At 40.1% G+C, this 18,422-nt stretch overlaps 1 protein-coding gene across 3 annotated transcripts in view; it reads left to right on the forward strand.

Annotated features, from left to right (window-relative positions):
• neto1l (neuropilin (NRP) and tolloid (TLL)-like 1, like) overlaps window positions 1-18,422 on the forward strand; it is an 86,987-nt gene that overhangs the window by 53,319 nt on the left and 15,246 nt on the right. For all 3 annotated transcript variants that reach the window (XM_055229956.1, XM_033985881.2, XM_033985880.2), the window contains exons 5-6: window positions 5,768-5,809; window positions 5,949-6,076. In XM_055229956.1, coding sequence (XP_055085931.1) covers window positions 5,768-5,809; window positions 5,949-6,076 — 170 coding nt within the window. The remainder of the gene's footprint in view (window positions 1-5,767; window positions 5,810-5,948; window positions 6,077-18,422) is intronic.

Consider the following 18,422-nt stretch of genomic DNA (forward strand, 5'->3'; position numbering starts at 1 on the left):
ACTTCCATGTCTGGTCCTGACCAGGTTTGACCTGTGTGCTTGTTACTAAGGCAACTCAGCACCGTTGGTGGAATGAAACTGAAGACTTGATCAGCCTGGATTACTGAAATAAAACAGACTTTGGTTTAATCTCACGTCACAACATACAAATAGATAGCTGCACATGTAACATGTCTTAAAAGAATTACATTATATTGATCTTTCAGCCTCAGAAGTGAAGATCTTGAGTCAAGATATCCATAAATTGTCCACTTCAGTGACATGGCCCTGAAATAGCCCATGCTTTTGTGATCCATCAATCACTTTATCAATCTGTCTAATTGATCGTATTGATTTATCCAGAAGGGCAGAGAAGGAGAGGCCATGATGGATGATTGAAACCAGTGGAGCTTGCTGATTGAAATTCAGGAGCAGCTCTGTAAAACAGGTCAGGGGTCACACATGATACATTTATGGTTTTCTCGCAGCTTCCTTGGGCTAGCCCTTTGTTGCCATTTTAGTCTGGACCTATCAGAGGAGCAGAGATGTGTATGGGCGTCCTATGAGGATGTGTTGCCTTGGGATTGAATGGGTTAAGTGATGCCAAAGCCCAGTAATAAATCTCTCATTGGAGCAGCACATGTGACCTGAAGGTCGCTGTTTCATTAAGTGTCTTCCACTTTGATTTTGGCATCGCTCATGTGACGTCTGCTGCCTGTCTCCTGTATGAGGAGCAGATCTTATTTATCAGAAAAAATACACATAGTACATAGAAGTCAAGGTGTTTCAAGGTTAACTCCTCCATAACTACTCTGTGTAGGCTTTTCAGTGTTTTACTGACTGAATGAAAATCTAACTTCAGTACTTAAATTTGACAAAAAAAAAAAAAAAAAAAAAAAAAAAAAATCTTAATAGTTTTGATTTTGAAATTCATTCATTCTATCTATGTACATGCTAAATAGAAAAATCATGATACATACAGCTAATCATAAGTAGCTTAATTAAATTAAATAAGCTGAGGGTTTTTTTTTGTTTTGTTTTTTTGTATTTGTTCGTATTTTTAACAGTAGATTTCCATCACAGTACTAATTGGAGACTACAATTCTCCCATTATGGGACAAATGAAGTTTAAAAAAAACCCCAAACAAAACAACTTCAAACTCTAAGGGGCTTAGTGCCTCCTAGAGGCTGAACTGCAAATTTGACAATCAAAGATCTTCCTCTTGCTGGACTTTGAATACCACTTCCTGGTCCTGGCTGCCAAAAGTGTACAGTGGACACTGGAGTAATGAGAGGAAGTGGTGCTCCCTTGCTCCTCACCAGTGTCATTCACCACCTCCTCTGGACTGTTCCAGGGAGGTGACACATCCTCCTCTTGGCTCTCACTGTCGTCAAGACCCTCAGGGAGATTATACTGTGCATCTTGTTGTCATTGTCAATCTAAAACCACTAAGATACATCATCATACATGGGGAGGTCAGTACCTTGCCTCGCTCTCAAAGTCTTCAGTATTCTCAGGAAAAATGCCCTCAATCCGGTGATCAATTTCTGTCCAGCAGTTGACTGTGTGGTCCTTCTCCTCTTGGACCTCCTCTGGTTGGTCCTCCTCCTGGACCTCCTTGGGCTGTCCCATTTGCTTGGTGATTGGTGGAGGCTCATTAAAGATCTCCCCATCTTCCTCGACCTCCATACACTCGTACTCTCTGGATATATACCTTGTGTACAGTGAGCTGCATTCTTTTGGTGTTGGAGGCATCTCCATGACCTCCTGTGGGACCCATCCTGTCCGTGCATTCAGGGAACGTTCTGGCGGGTATGACCAAATAGCCTTGTCCATGTCAAACCCTTCTAGTGGGCCTGCAGTATCAAATGGCACGTGTTTAAATGTTCACGCATCCTCCATCTTGTAATAGTACCTCCATCCATCCATCCATTTTCTTCCGCTTATCCGGGGCCGGGTCGCGGGGGCAGCAGTCTAAGCAGGGACTCCCAGACTTCCCTCACCCCGGACACGTCCTCCAGCTCCTCCGGTGGGACCCCAAGGCGTTCCCAGGCCAGCCGAGAGACATAGTCCCTCCAGCGTGTCCTGGGTCTTCCCCGGGGCCTCCTCCCGGTGGGACATGCCCAGAACACCTCCCTAGGGAGGCGTCCAGGAGGCATCCTGAGCAGATGCCCGAGCCACCTCAACTGGTTCCTCTCAACGTGTAGGAGCAGCGGCTCTACTCCGAGCTCCTCCCGTGTGACCGAGCTCCTCACCCTATCCCTAAGGGTGCGCCCGGCCACTCTGCGGAGGAAGCCCATTTCAGCCGCTTGTATCCGCGATCTTGTCCTTTCGGTCATTACCCAAAGCTCATGACCATAGGTGAGGGTAGGAACGTAGATTGACCGGTAAATCGAGAGCTTCGCCTTCCGGCTCAGCTCCTTCTTTACCACAACGGACCGATACAGCGACCGCATCACTGCAGACGCTGCACCGATCCGCCTGTCAATCTCCCGCTCCATCCTTCCCTCACTCGTGAACAAGACCCCGAGATACTTGAACTCCTCCACTTGGGGCAGAGACTCACCACCCACCCGGAGAGAGCAAACCACCTTTTTCCGGTCGAGAACCATGGCCTCGGATTTGGAGGAGCTGATTCTCATCCCAGCCGCTTCACACTCGGCTGCAAACCGCCCCAGTGCCTGCTGCAGGTCCTGGCTCGAAGAAGCCATCAGGACAACATCATCTGCAAACAGCAGAGATGAAATCCTGTGGTTCCCAAACCAGGCCCCCTCCGGCCCCTGGCTGCTGTAATAGTACCTACTGGTGTATATTCCTCTGTCCAGCAGCTCGTCTGATGGAGCTCCCAGCACAAAACTGGTCCTCAGGATGAGCCAGAGGAAGTGAATCTACCCAAGTAGAGGAGAAAGAGGAGGACACTCAGGGACCACATTGGAAAGTCTTGGCCTTGCGCTGTTTTCATCAGTTTTTAGACAATCCATCTACATAATAAAATAATGACTTGACTATGCTGACTCTGGGGATTTGTTTAGGAACTAAATAAGTTAGTTGAGCCACTGCACTGAATATACAGAACACCAAGAATTGTTCGCACACTCAAAACAACATTATGTTTTTCAGTGAAAGTCTCTGTAGTTACCTCTGTAGCTATTCAAGGCCAAAGCTGTTTGTATTTCTAAATGAGTCAATCCTCCCCACACACCACTTTACAGATTGGGTTGTTGGAGCCTGAGTTGAAAGCAGCAGTTAATCAGTAGTGAATCTTAAGAGGATCTGTGCAGTGCTCTGTAAGCACCTCCTCTGATACTTAGTCTTCACTTTCACTTTGTTCTTCGGAGTTTTTCTTACCCACATTCATCAAGCAATAAACAACCTCCTCTTTTACACAATGTCAATGTCAGGGGTGATTTATTTTGTTCTAGAAAGCACCTGGAACCTGTCCAGCTGGGAAACGGCAAAATTCTATTGCCACGTTTAGGTAAAGTTTATCCACTACATCAACATACTTCATTTTCTTTGGTTTCAGTCTTATATTTAGAATTCTGTTTGTGAATTTGCCCTTTGTTCGGGTCCAGGTTTAGGACTAGACCTGGCCTACCACAAACCTGGTTTAGAACACAGAAGTACTGATGGATTCCAGATTTACATTAAGCATACATGAAAAAACAGCCTTGTCCAGTTCATTTTGGTGCTGTGTACTTCTATTCGAGTAATACTTATTAGTGTTACTGTTGTTTTATTCATGTATTTTGTTATCCCAGTGGTTATGTGTTTTATTCGAAGTACAGGACGAGTCTAGTCTTCAAAATGAGGAGTCTGCAGACAGAAAAGTGTGACATTTAGAAGTGCTCCTCCTGTGCAATCTGACCTGTTTTTTTCTTACTGAGCTCAGTCAGAGATCTGCGGCTTCATTCAACAATCCACACTCACAGTAATGCGGGACCCTTTCCTCTGCAAGATGTCTCCTCAAAAAAACAGGAACGCACAATTCAAAGTGGGTCTCACACTGCGCCATAGGAATCAAATGGAACCAGCTTTGTCGTACTTAGGGCCATAATGTTACCAATTTGCAATGTAATTTCACTCAGATGGCTTGCTGCAGTTAAGAGCATTGCTGAATTGCACTGCATTGCAAAATAACATATTCTTACCAAGCTCTTTTTTTTAAGGAAGACCTATTGTGCTTGTGTCTGCTCTATAGTTATAATCCATGACCCCCGTGGATCATTGTGTTATAATTTGCACATTTTAAATCACAATATTCGTCTAAAACAAATCAATAAAATGAATAAGTCTGCAGATTTTTTACAAATTTGGACCAAAATCACTATGCGACGCTGCCGAATCCTACTTGTATCATCAATTAAGAAAATAAAATTGAAGAATGAAGATTGGTAGGTAAAACTAAACTATTGAAGATTGCTCAAACGTGCACAAATCACTCTAAGACAACTTCGAGAGGGTAAATGAGAAGAGGAAACAGCTATAATGTGGCTAAAAGCTCAGAAAAGTCCATTTTGCATAGTACTGCTTTAAAGATTTGCTTATTTCTCATGTGTCAGTGTGTCCTGTTTATGTGTTTGATGAGCAGCTATGTCTTTTTAAATGCAGTGTTTGCAGCTGAAGACACAGATTTGTCCTCATTGTATTACTATATTCCTTACTTGAGTCTTTTATAGGAACTTTTGTGTCACTCAGTAGTTGCAATAAGACACAGAAGAAACAGCATTTTTCCTTTATTTCTGAAATAAAGCTGCTCTATGTAACGTTTCTGGTTGGGAGTCCATCATTTCTATTTGCCTTGAATCGACGCGTTGAAAAACATGCATTCCTTCAATGCCACCTCTGCCGATCTTATTGACTTCATGAAGATACATTTAATGCCATTTTGTGGAACATTTCTGGCAAATAACATCTCAAGACATAACAAGCAAGTAGTGTAGTCTCCACCAAAAGTTACACAGTGCACCTTTAAAGTCCCAGTATGCAACATTTAGACAAAAAACTGTCTATGTGGAGAATGTTCTGAAGTATGGTTTTAACTTTCTAATTCCACACATAATACAGGTGTTGTGCCATTTCCACAGAGTTACACGTGCTACTGTACTCTTAAATATCAATACTGTAGTAGATGGGACAACAGTTGGAATACTCTTCTACTTTCTAGTATTTACAGTATGTTGTTGTGTCTTGCTTATCCATTTACCATCAGCCATAATTGATTTATTTCAGAATGAAGTTGGATAAACTATTGTATTTCTGTGTAACTATCTTCAACAGCGCAGCTCTAGAATGTATCTCAAATCTGCTCTGTTATTTTGACCTGCCTACACAATCACACAAACAAACTGATTATGATTTTGAAGTCATCGAGCCGTTGAATCCACGGGGACACAAAAAGTCTTATAATGACTCATAAGCAAGAGAGCGGTAACACGCCTCACAGAGACTGGCTCCGTTGACGTAATTTGCAGCAACTTTTTAACAAAAAACATGTTTAAACCTTTGAGGAAACTTTTCAAAGTTCAGAGAAAAACACTACAAAATGCACTGTTTTTGGCATGTGATGGTACTTACGTAAAAGTATAGAAATATTCATAAGTTTTCAGTGTGTTGTTATGAAATAGCATCAGCATTATCACATAGAAAAAGTACTGTTATGTTACAAAAAACAAAATGGAGGACTTACCAGTTATCCTAAAATGCTTCACGTATTCTTCAAAAGAGGTCGAGCAAATTCTGTGTGATTTGTGGGTTAAAAATAAATGTTGTTTTTGTGTGTTTCAGATCCAGACTTCTCCGACCTGGGTGTCCCTCCACCTCTGCCCTGTAGGTATACTTCTCTATCTATCATCCTGTCTCTCCTCCTCTCTTTCTCTCTCTTCCTGTGTGGGGATTTGAACACGTGTTTTGTGTTTTTGCTCGGTTGTGTGTGTGTGTGTTATGTGTGTGTGTGTGTGTGTTGCAGCGTGTCAGTATGATATGGTGGGACCAGAGGGGATAGTGGAGTCACATCAGATCACCAGGGATGGAAAGGCTGGGGCCACTGAGGCTGTGGACTGTAAATGGTACATCCGAGCGCCGCCCAGGTCCAAGGTAAGACATGGACCATACTTATTATTCACTAATAACAGTAATTATGTAGCCACCATTTTGTTTAATCATAGTGTGTAACAACATGTACTCATTTTGATTTTCCCATGAGACTGATGGAAGGAGAATGCATACTTTTTCTATGTTAAATTTGCATCAGGATTCAGTTAAACTTATCTTATGGATCTATATGTGATACTATTTGTAATCAAGGCTAGTGGTTCTTAAACTCCAAAGATTTGACTTTCCGAGTACCACCAGATCTAAACCAGGTCTTTATCAGGACTACTTCAGGTCTAAGGTCTAAAGAGAGGACTACATAAGTTCTAAACACAGACAGTGGTGGAAAAAGTACTCAGTTTTGTTACTTAAGTAAAAGTATAGCAGATACCGATGCAAAAACAACAAATATGAATGAAAAAAGTATTAAGTTACCCCTTTAAAAATGTACTTAAAGAGTAAACTGAGATTCTGAGGTCGTATAAGGCTTCAAATGTACAGATTTTGATTTAAAGGTTTGTGCTGAATTTTGATAAACTGAAGCAATTCAATCAATTTCTAGCTGTTTTTATTTGGATTGGATTTATTTTGTTTGCTCAAAGTGTGAACGTGCCTTTTCAGTAGGTCTCAAACAAGAATAAAAAGTACTTTTACTTTTCAGTCCAGTTGAAAAATGTAGTGGAGTAGAAAATAAAAAGCATCCACTTAAAAATGCACTTAAGTAAATTACAAATACCTACAATTTTTACTTAAGAACAGTACTTTACTATATTCACTTTGATACGTTCCACTACTGAACACAGACTAACCCAAAGAGGAACAGCAAATGTGATCAAACTGACTCCAGATTACGCAAAAACGAGAAGTCCACGTGCCACAGTTTGAGAACTGTAGATTATTATAACAGTAATACATCTATAACTCCCATTAATCAGCTATTGGCAGCACTGGCCTGTTGAAAATACTGTCGTTCTGGAGTGAGATTAAACCCGTGCATGTGTTTGACTTTTATAGTGATACTAAAAGCACTTTAGCAATACCATTTGGTCGTTAAACTTGTTGTATTTATGAGTACTTCTTCCACATCTGACCTAACTTGAATATTTACTTCATAATTTATTTCATAATGTGTGTTCTTTGGCTGCAAACGATTCAAAGGGATATTATCACCCAGCCTGTTGTGTCTGCAGTCATTTCCAGGGGGAGACTCGTTCCCCGTTGGGTTCGGATGGATCGCACCAGGGTTTACGCGGGGTCAACCACATTTTTTTAATCAGTGAGCTGTTGCCAAGAGGAATAGAGGGATATCACAGTGAGGAGTAGCGAGAGAAAGAGAGAGGGAAAGAGGGTGAAGAGAAGGAAAGAGGGAGGAGTGGTGGAGGGGGAGAGATAGTCCCGATGAAATAGTGTTGCTATTCAGTCTGACCCTAAGGCCGACTTCAGATTGCATTTGTTTTCTGCACAAGTGTTTCCCATATATCCTGGGTTAGAGCTGCAAGATAATATACAACTGTAAGGTGAAAATGGCAATGTGTAAACGTTTATTTAAATATTTACAACTTATGAGTTATAGTACAGGATAAAACTTTAAAGAAAACAATTTTAAAACATAGCAATGAGCAAACCGAAATAACTTATTCATAGGTTTCCACTTCCCATTTAAAAAATATACGATTTTGTTTGAGTTGTTAACTACTGTGGAACTGGTGCTAGATTTTGATCACTCTGAAACCCATGGATAAACTGCATCCAGCAACTCAACTGGGAGGGAATGATTGTATTTTATCCATAATAATTTCACATTTTTGGTAATAGATTGTGAGATTGTGAGATTTTTGGCCTGTGTTTTTACATTTGGATAGGATAAAAAGGGGTTAAATATGTTGAGTTACACCTCTTGACAAGCTTTAGTTCCAAAAAGCAATTCTAAAATACATTAAAAAAAAGAATAATAATTTTTTAAAAAAGCATAAGGCCAAAAAATGTGAATTTATTTATTTATTTATTTACTTATTTATTTTTTCAAAATCAAAAGTCAGTATTGTGATGTGTCTCATCCCATACCTAATATTCTGTTCAATTAAAGTGCATTTTACAGGTTAGACTACTCATTTAACTAAAGCACAGTTAAGATCATTACATTTCAGATTTTACAAAAGATAATAACATTTTTTTATCCCAGTTTTGCAATTTTTTAGGTTTCAATTGTTACTTCCTGATTGGAAATCATGACATTACACTAAGGAACTCCATAACTGTTACCTAGCAACCATGTTATACACTGCGCCAAAACTCCTTTACTGTACACAGAAACTATTATTTGACAATTATCTGAAAACCCCTTTATTTTGTTGAAATCACGTTTAAAGTATAAAAAAAAATCCATGTGTATTTTATGTCCAAACTGTGTCAAACTTTTGGGTAAAATTCTCTGTAGAGTAATGTCATCAATAAGGAACTCCCAAAACAGAACTCTTTACGTTTTGTAATATTCAACATTTGTACTTCTTCTGTGTTTGTTCGTTAATTGCTTTTTGACTGGTATAAAACTAGAATTTATATTTACCACCAGTATTTTCTCAGCAAATAAAGTAAACATTAGAGCATCATCAAAAGCTGTCATGCACTTTAACACGCTATTTAGTGGTACATTTTTCCTTTAAGTCAATGTGAAAATTGCTAGGTGTTCTATAATGAAGAAAGACATACAGCAGGTCGTCATAATGTTTTGCCTGAACCCTTACTCATATAGACCAGTATATACAGACTGCCTCCTGCTCCTCTGCTGCACCCACACAAGCATGTCTCCTTATCTGGTCTACCTGTGCTGCATTAATGTAGAGGATTAAAAGTTTCCTGAGGGATGAGCAGCAGGGTGAGGAAGGCCCAGGTTTTACAAATGCTATAACTTTTGCCTCTATAGTCCATATGCCTCCATCACCAACTGCACAGTCTGTCTGCTCCATCAGCGTGCTAACTCCACCTATGTGCCCTGCTCCACGAGTACATCTGCTGATTTAAGGGAGGAACAGCACACTTTTACTGTGACTTTTATGAGTGGGCGATTCATTGAAGGACAGAGGATATTGCTAGGCTTGCATTTTAAACTAGCGAGCATGAACGTAGATGGGAATGACCTTAGCTTTATGACTGTGCTGTTTTTATATACTATAACCTGTTATAACTTCTTATCGCCCTAACCTAGTTTTGCCATCTGTTAAAAAAAATGTAGAATTCTGTGAATAAATGCAGAGATTAAGATTTCTCAGTATTCATATTTTGGCTTTCAGTACATGCATGTGCACATCAGACATAGATAGATAGATAGATATAGATATATGTACAAGGCAACCAAATTCAACCACGTTCACAGCAGAGGTGTAATGACATGAGCACATCTGAGATTTGCTCAGAGTCATTATAATGGCATTTTCAGACACCTCCAGGCGCTGCATAAATGTGTATGTTAAATGTCTAAGCAGTGCCTCACAGGTGCAGATGCCAGCGCCCACAAACAGCTGACTGGCACTGTGCCATCTGGGCACCCCCAGCAGAATCCTAAAGGCATCATTGTAGACCACAGCCTGAGGAAAGTCCCACCTCCATAATTCCACCACAGAGGGGCTGTGTACAGTGGGAAACAGTGAGCTCTGAACAGAGAGCACTTAACATCATCAGAACACATACAAAATGTTCATGTTTGCCTGGGCACACAGATTACAATACTGCCTCTTGATGTCTCTGTCATCCTGCCAATCATCTGTCACAAAGTGACCAAGGTACAATACATCATCTCTTTAGTGGGTTCAAGAGGCTGTTCACATAATTTAAAGACAGGAAAGTTCATATTTTTATTCTTCTTTATTACTCACAGTCATTATGTTACTCTTTGTGGGATTAAACTTTATGTTTTACTTGTGTGTATTTTCTGCCATATTCTGTTCAGAATTTTAAGAGCTGATGATTACAAGATCATCGACATACATGAGGTGATTGAGGACCTTAGTTCCAATAGCACAGCCTGTTTTATAAGTATTTAGACCTCTGGTCTTGAGCCTGGTTGTGCACAGCAGGAGCTGGTCAGCTGAAGTCAGGGCTCTGGGTGGAGTATAGGGCGGCAGTAACTCCCTCAATAGACTCTCTCATAGAGTCCAGACATTTAAACACAATCAATAACATTTTGAGCTTTGCCCGATATGAACAGGAGCCAGTGTAGCCTGCACAGCACATGCGATGTGCTCTCATTTCTTAGTTTTTGTGAGCAGACGAGCTGCAGCTCAACCACATGCTTACAGAGAAGTACAGTGTGCAGACATGTTAGGATCAGTTTGTAGCTCAGGAAGCTAATTTCCATCCACAATCCTTTACTGAATAAAAAGCTATTTAAACTGTCCAGTCACAACTAGAGCTAACTCTGTGTATTCTCCTTTCTGCTATGTCCATGAAAACCTGATAAAAATGATTATATGACTAATAAAACTTTTGGTCAACTAATATTCCATTGACTAACATTAATCGATTTCACAGTTAAAGAACTACAGCACTAGTAACAACTACAGCACGAGTAACAACTACAGCACGAGTAACAACTACAGCACTAGTAACAACTACAGCACTAGTAACAACTACAGCACGAGTAACAACTACAGCATGAGTAACAACTACAGCACGAGTAACAACTACAGCACTAGTAACAACTACAGCACTAGTAACAACTACAGCATGAGTAACAACTACAGCACGAGTAACAACTACAGCACTAGTAACAACTACAGCACTAGTAACAACTACAGCACTAGTAACAACTACAGCACGAGTAACAACTACAGCACTAGTAACAACTACAGCACGAGTAACAACTACAGCACTAGTAACAACTACAGCACTAGTAACAACTACAGCACGAGTAACAACTACAGCACGAGTAACAACTACAGCAATAACTACAGCACTAGTAACAACTACAGCACGAGTAACAACTACAGCACGAGTAACAACTACAGCAATAACTACAGCACTAGTAACAACTACAGCATGAGTAACAACTACAGCAACAACTACAGCACGAGTAACAACTACAGCAATAACTACAGCATGAGTAACAACTACAGCAATAACTACAGCATGAGTAACAACTACAGCAATAACTACAGCATGAGTAACAACTACAGCACGAGTAACAACTACAGCACGAGTAACAACTACAGCACTAGTAACAACTACAGCACTAGTAACAACTACAGCACGAGTAACAACTACAGCACGAGTAACAACTACAGCACGAGTAACAACTACAGCACTAGTAACAACTACAGCAACAACTACAGCACGAGTAACAACTACAGCAATAACTACAGCATGAGTAACAACTACAGCAATAACTACAGCATGAGTAAACAACTGACCAGAGTCACATTCCAGGGACATTTTAAGTGGTTGAGTCAGAGGACCTGTTTTGTACACATAGGAGTAGTCTTTTTGCACAAGTCAGAATCAATATTACATTTTCAGGTACATTCAAAAGTCCAATCACGATGCCCTGACTGACTCTCTGATTATCTCATAATGAACCCAATATAATGGGCCTGTTTGAAGGGAGTGAAAGTAATGCCCGCTCAACTGCAGCACAATCTGTTTGGCGGAGTAATTCTGCACCTGCTAATGTTAAGATATTATCCTGATCCTTTGTCACTAGCTGTGCGCCCGCATTTAGTCATAGATCACACATTAGGGAAGCTATTAAGCTTCACTCCCTCAATGATAAAAACTGTGATAAGTCTGATGGGGCGCTTTCAGCCATTTTTTACCCGGCGACACACACACACATGCACACTGATTGGCTGATAATAACTGTGACTATGATTCATGGCCTGTGCACTAGCTTAGCTCTTATCTTATATTTCTCTATGTGCAGTTAATGCCCATATTTTCCACTACAAATGCCCTTCAAATCTCCATTTGTGCCCCAAGCCGGTTATCTTCCACCTTTAGTGCCTATAGAATAATAATATTATATATATATTTTTTAAAGTACTTTAAGAACTTTGTGAAGGGCATTCTTTGCCTATACACTTACATCATATTCGTCTCTAAAATGGGACACTAAAAACCCTCTGAGTGGTCATTGACCTTAAAATTATGGTTACTTTACCTGGTGTTTAAGTTTGAAATGTATATGATCCCATTATAACAAGGAGAACAATGTAATTTAAATGTGGTATGTTCAGTTCAAACATTATAGCACATTTAAATATTTCAAAACAACTTTAACTGTCAAAGGTGCTTCAAATAAAAGTCAGCAGAAAAACAAATATACAGCTAATATGATATAGGAAAAGTGCAATAAAACACCAACTTATCTTGTCTAGTTAGTATTAAATGCCAGGGAGAAGTGGGTTTTCCGTCTAGTCTTAAAGACTGAGAGGATCTGACAGACAGAGGGCGCTGTTCCATAGTCTGAGCGCTGCCACAGAAAAGGCTCTGTCACCTCTGGTCTTGATGCTGGCTCTGGGCACAGTCAGCAGGAGAAGGTCCCCTGACCTCAGGGCTGAGGGTGGAGTACAGGGCTGCAGTAACTCCCTCAAATAAAGAGAACCCATAGAGTTCAGACATTAAACACAATAACATTTTGAATTGCACCTGATATGAAACAGGAGTCAGTGCAGGCTGCACAGCACATGCGTGACATGATCTCATCTTTTAGTTTTTGGTCCTTGGTTCAGCCCCACATACAAACAATCCAAATGACATTACAAATGTGTGGATTGCTTTTTCAAAATCTCCCTGTGGAAGGAGGGGCTTAACTTTAGCCTCAACTGAAGGAAGCTGAACTTTATGACAGAGCTAATGTGACACAAACCAAGACCACATGAGCTAAAGAACTTAAACACATGTCTTTTAAATGCAGCAGATTTTTTATGTGCCATGTGACTGTGATGACGTTTTTTCAAAGCTTTGACAGTCAACAGGGTCATTGACAAATCACACCATTATTATATTGTAATTATATGTAATATGAACTTTAAAAACATATAAATTGTGTGGGTGTTTTATCTACTGTATGAGATTAAAATAACATAAATTTGACTTATTTGTGTTAGCATCTTCAGTAGCTGTGTATTTCCTTTCAGTACAAACAGGGGGCATCGCTGGCACTTTGATCTATGTGTCTGTGGTTGGAGTCTGTGTCGTATTGTGCCCTCTGGCCGTGCCTCCTTCTGCAGTCTGACACCAGCTCTGATCGACAACCCCCAAATACAAGTTTTAACACAAATTTATTCTCAGTCGCTCCACTGCTGCTCATGAAACACCCCATCTGAAAACTGTGTGTGTGTTTGGCTCCCATAAGGTTGTACAATATGTTACAAATTCTGTGCCACAGAGATGGTTACTACGGCGCATGTATCATAAAAACAGTTGACGCCTGCAGACACACTTAGGTCCACATATTCACCAAATGTGACTGCAAATCGCTGCCTAAAAAAGCACTCGGTGAGTCAGGCAGACAAATGGGGAGCTAGAACTCAAAACATTCAATTGTAAATCCTGTTTTGTGTGTGTGTGTATATAAAACTGCACCATATAACTTTTTTAGTGGGTGGGTCTCCATGGAGATAGTTTGCTTAGCCTTGAATGTTCAACAGCATTGCGTTATGTTTATCTTGTTATGTTATGTGTTCAATTACAGGCTTTGTGTTGCAAAAAATACCTTGAAAAATATGCATCTTACTCTGAGCAGGCTTGCCTCTACCAGATCTTACCTGGCCTGGTTGTGCCACATGCTTTCGTCCTTTGAGATAGTTCACAATGTAATTACTGTATGTGTGTCTGCATTTGGGACAAATTAGGAAGTATATACCAACCACAGACGCTTGTCGAGATTAGTATTTACAGGGCCATATTTGGAGCCAACTTCCATATTTGGAATTTTGACTGCGAGTATCATAGCAACCAAAGAGCCAATCAGGAGCACAACTGTTGAAACCCGCATTGCTGGTTTAGCTGGGAGTGTGCACTTAGTCAATCAAGCTGTCAATCAAACCTGTTATTAATGCTAGCAGGAGCAACCTCAGGAAAGATGGCGCCTGATTTGTTTGTTATTAATGTTCATATCTTGATTTATGGACACAATAGCGAAATAAAACCAGGATCGTGTAACGTGGGTTAATATGAACATTTTAAGAGCCTGACAGCAGCAGTTACAGAGAGAGGGACAGTAGTATTTCAGTGTAAAGTGATTTGGAGCCAGAGTCAATGGAGCTGAAAACGCACCTATGCTCACTTCTTATTTGGAATGCGGTGGCTAGCAGTTTAGCTATGTCCATTTATATATGCAGTCTATGATACCAACACTGCTACTTCTTGTTGTAAAATGTATGGAGAGAAACAGAGTCAATATGAAAATACCTTTCTCCAGTGTCCCGTTTCGTTGGTTTCTTTGGATCTTTTCTATCTATTGCTTTTGGTGAAAGAACGTTGCATAAAGTGGATTAGTCATGGATCAATAATTCCCTGTGTATATTACAGTCTTGTCTCTACACAGCCATAATGCAGACTCATGTTATCTGAGTGAAGGAGATGCAGAGGATACCGTCCCTCTCTAACTGTACACAATGTACACACCTGAGGTTAGGGCCAGCACTTTTATTTCCCCTCTGCTGATACACACTGCGCTAAAGCCACTGTGCCAAAAACTCACAGAATCACATCCTATACTGGAGGCTCTAATTAGACAGGACCCAATGCTCCACAGAGACACAAGGAGAATACAGGGAGATACTTAATAATGCATTTTAGGAAACATATGGAGGAGCTTTAGGCGGAGATGGCAGAGACAGGGGCAGCCCTTGCAGCAGCACAAGAGAAGCAGAAAGAAACTATATTGTTGGAGTAAGCAATAATGCCCCAGTGTTGTTGCCAGAAGTGACAGCACTGCAGCAGGCTTTGCTCTGTTTAAATAGTTATTTTAACCTTGCTTTAGCCACAAAATCAACTTTCAAATTACATTACTGGGCTCACCATCCTTCCTTGGCATATTGTGGGAAGATTATATAGATTATGATCACAGCGGACAGGCAAAACGTAATGATTACTTGACAAATTTTTACAATGTGATCCAATGTCATCTATCGTTTATTTAGCATCATTTATAGAAAAGACGCAAGAGAGAAACACGCTAATATTACAAACATAGTCATAAAGAAGTGTGACGTCACCCATAGCGTTCAGCTCCAGTCAAATGAAGCTCATCGTGGCTAGCGGTTGTAGGAGCGAATTTGGAGCATGTTGGTAAAGATTCCCACCGGTTTAGCAGAAAACAGACGCTTAACAACGCTGTCAATCAAACCTGTTGCTAACGCTAGTAGGAGTGACTTCGAGGAATGAAGGCATCTGGTTTGTCTATTATTATATCTTGATTTATGGACAAAATAGCGAAATAAAAACACCAGAATCATGTAAAAAGAGAGTGGATGGAGTTACAAGCGCGCCCATACTCACTTCCTATTTGGAACGTCGCGACTACCAGGTTAGCTACGTCCATTTATATATACAGGCTATGATTACAAAAGAAAATATAATGTAAATTGAATGAAACACTATTTGTACTAGCGTTGTACAAGTATTCAGTGTATATTTCGTTCCAGTATCTCTCCTGTTAGTTCTTTTCTTGTTTTTGTTTTTATTCCTCCATACTTAGCGTGTTTTAGAAATGCTTTTTGTCCCTCATCAAGCCCACTAATATCTGTCCAACCAGCTTTATAATACACCAACATCCAAAATAGCTACTTCCCGCTAACATTAGCTTTGATGAACTGCTACACTTTGTCCTTTTGTCACTTCTCACTGGTCATAAAATGCCTAAAAAAGTGCCTTAGTATAATTCATAGGAGGACAGTAACACCCTAAAGGACGCTGATCTTGATTAGCCTGTCCCATTCTGCCCACAGCTGTTTTCGTGCAAATCTTATCTTGCTGGAGGAAATCATTTGTATTTTTGAGTGCACCTGGCCCTGATAGCCTAACCCCATGCAGTGTCTGTCTGCAAACATAATGACCAAAATATGGACATTCATTCAGGCAATAATGAGCCCAACCAAGAGCGTATCGGGAACCTTTTAGGCAACAAGGAGGAGCTATTCTTCAGAGCAGTGATGGATTCTGCATCATTATACAAATCGATGAAGAGGCAGCCCATTTTCCACCACAGCCGATCTGTTTCATTACAAATTGGTGATTGTATCTATCTGATCTATTGCCATCGTTCTGTTTAAAGACGGAGGACTGACCACCAATTCTCTTTTTAATCTTTTACCAACAGAGACCTCTTGGCTTGGGATAAAATTAAGTTGTGCTATAAAGTTGAGTAACGTATGTATGTGTGAATGGTGTTTTTTCACATTAAAAGCCCCGTACCCCATTTTTATTTATGTCTTTACACAGAATGTCTCCTGCTTCGGTACAGATTTATTGTAAAAGCAGCTCTTGGGGTCAAAATATGTCAGGATCAGGAAGTCTGTGGCTAGTATGCTGATTGTTATTAGCATTAACGTGAACTTTGAACCACTGCAAATTTTTTAAATGAGCTAGTTTTTTTTTTTTCTTGTTTTTAAGGCACAAAAAAAATTATGTACAGTGCCTTTTAAGAACAAGAATGATTTTGTTTTGTTTTTTTTTACATTTTGTCCTATCACGGTTATTATAGGTTGCGTATGTTCAATGTTGCACAGTGATTTTTCGTGGTTTTAATCCACTTGAGATACATTACAACTGCATCCATGTCTTGAATAAATAAAGGTAAATGTGTCTCTCAAAATAAAAAAAAAAAAAAAAAAAAAATAGTTCATACAAAAACGCACTTTTCATAATAAAATCAATGCTGTTTTCTCAAAATACCTTGCACTTATTTAAGGTTATCTCAAAAACAAAGCTTTTAGCGTCTTAAAACTAAAACCCTGCGTTATACTGTGTTGCCCATTAGTACACCGCTTTGACTGTGATGAAAAGAGGGGAACAAGTTGACACAAAAACATCAAATTATCACAAAAAGTGGTTTTCAATTATTAAAATAAATTTCAGTGGCCTGGAATGTCATAGCCAGTCTGTTCAAAGCGAAGTGCAAATTATTTTCTTTACAAACTTAATCCAAAACGAACCAAATCTGCTGATACGAACTTAGCGCTTGAATCATCCGGGAACAAGCGATGAATATGTGTCTCCTAGATTGTGTTTGTCTCTGCACAATCTATACTGTACACTATCATATACCCTACAGATTACGCTGACACGGCACTATTTAATTTATCTGCGGGATACAAAATGTCCTGTTTTCTGTGATGAAGCCGCAGCAGTCAGCGAAGTGGCACAATATGACACTGTTTTATTAGACTCACTATTACTGACACCAAAATGGGAGCTTGGGGGGAAATTGGCTAGCTTGTTTTGTCCCGGCGGATGTATTGCTCTTGTCATGTTGGTGAAGCTGAGTTGACATTGCAGGGTCCATTATCCCGTCCCATCTGCGGCTTTTGTCTTGGTGCATTTATAAAGTATCACATTACCCGGCCACAGTCCAGGGGCGTTCCACTCATTAACTGTAATGATGGGAGAGCTGCAGCCACTCGACCAGAACGCAGGCTCTGATTGGACGAGCTCAGGCCTGATGGATGATTGACAGGTGACTGTGTGAAAACGCTTGTACAAGATGTGCCCCTTTGACCTTTACTCGTGTAGAGGAGACTGAGGCGATGGTTTTTGCTGTGCGGGGTATAGAAGAAGACGCTGATTAATCTTTGAAATCATGATTTGGTGAAAACTTTCATTTAGTCATGGGAGTGAATAATAATCAGAATCAGAGGCAATTTTACTGTCATTGTCAGTGAATAAAAGAGGCAGCATAAAAAAAGAATATTAACGTCAGCATGGGGGCTCACACTTTGCAGCAACGATGTCCCAGGTTTGATCTCTAGGTTGTCCAGGCTTGTCTTTGCTTGTCAGTTTGGTTGTTTCTCTCTGTTTCCGGGTGGGTTTCACTCCAGTTTCCCCCATCAACCTAAAACATGCACAATAATTACAATCCTCCAACTAACATAGCAACAAGATCACGGAGATGGGTCCTCCAGCACTGCACTGTGGCACCCACTGACCAAATTTTCCTACGGGGACAATAAAATAAACTTAAACCTTAAATTATCATAACATAACAACTAAGGACATGCATTAAAATATGGAAATGTATGTAAATGAAAATAGTTAAAGCCTTTGGAAACACTTAAAGCTTCCCACAGTCTTCAATACTGACAACTGCTTTATGTTGGGGTTTTTTTTTGTTTTTTTGGGGTTTTTTTTCAAA

This window comes from Periophthalmus magnuspinnatus, chromosome 20 (genome assembly GCF_009829125.3).
Source record: "Periophthalmus magnuspinnatus isolate fPerMag1 chromosome 20, fPerMag1.2.pri, whole genome shotgun sequence".
Taxonomy (NCBI): domain Eukaryota; kingdom Metazoa; phylum Chordata; class Actinopteri; order Gobiiformes; family Gobiidae; genus Periophthalmus; species Periophthalmus magnuspinnatus.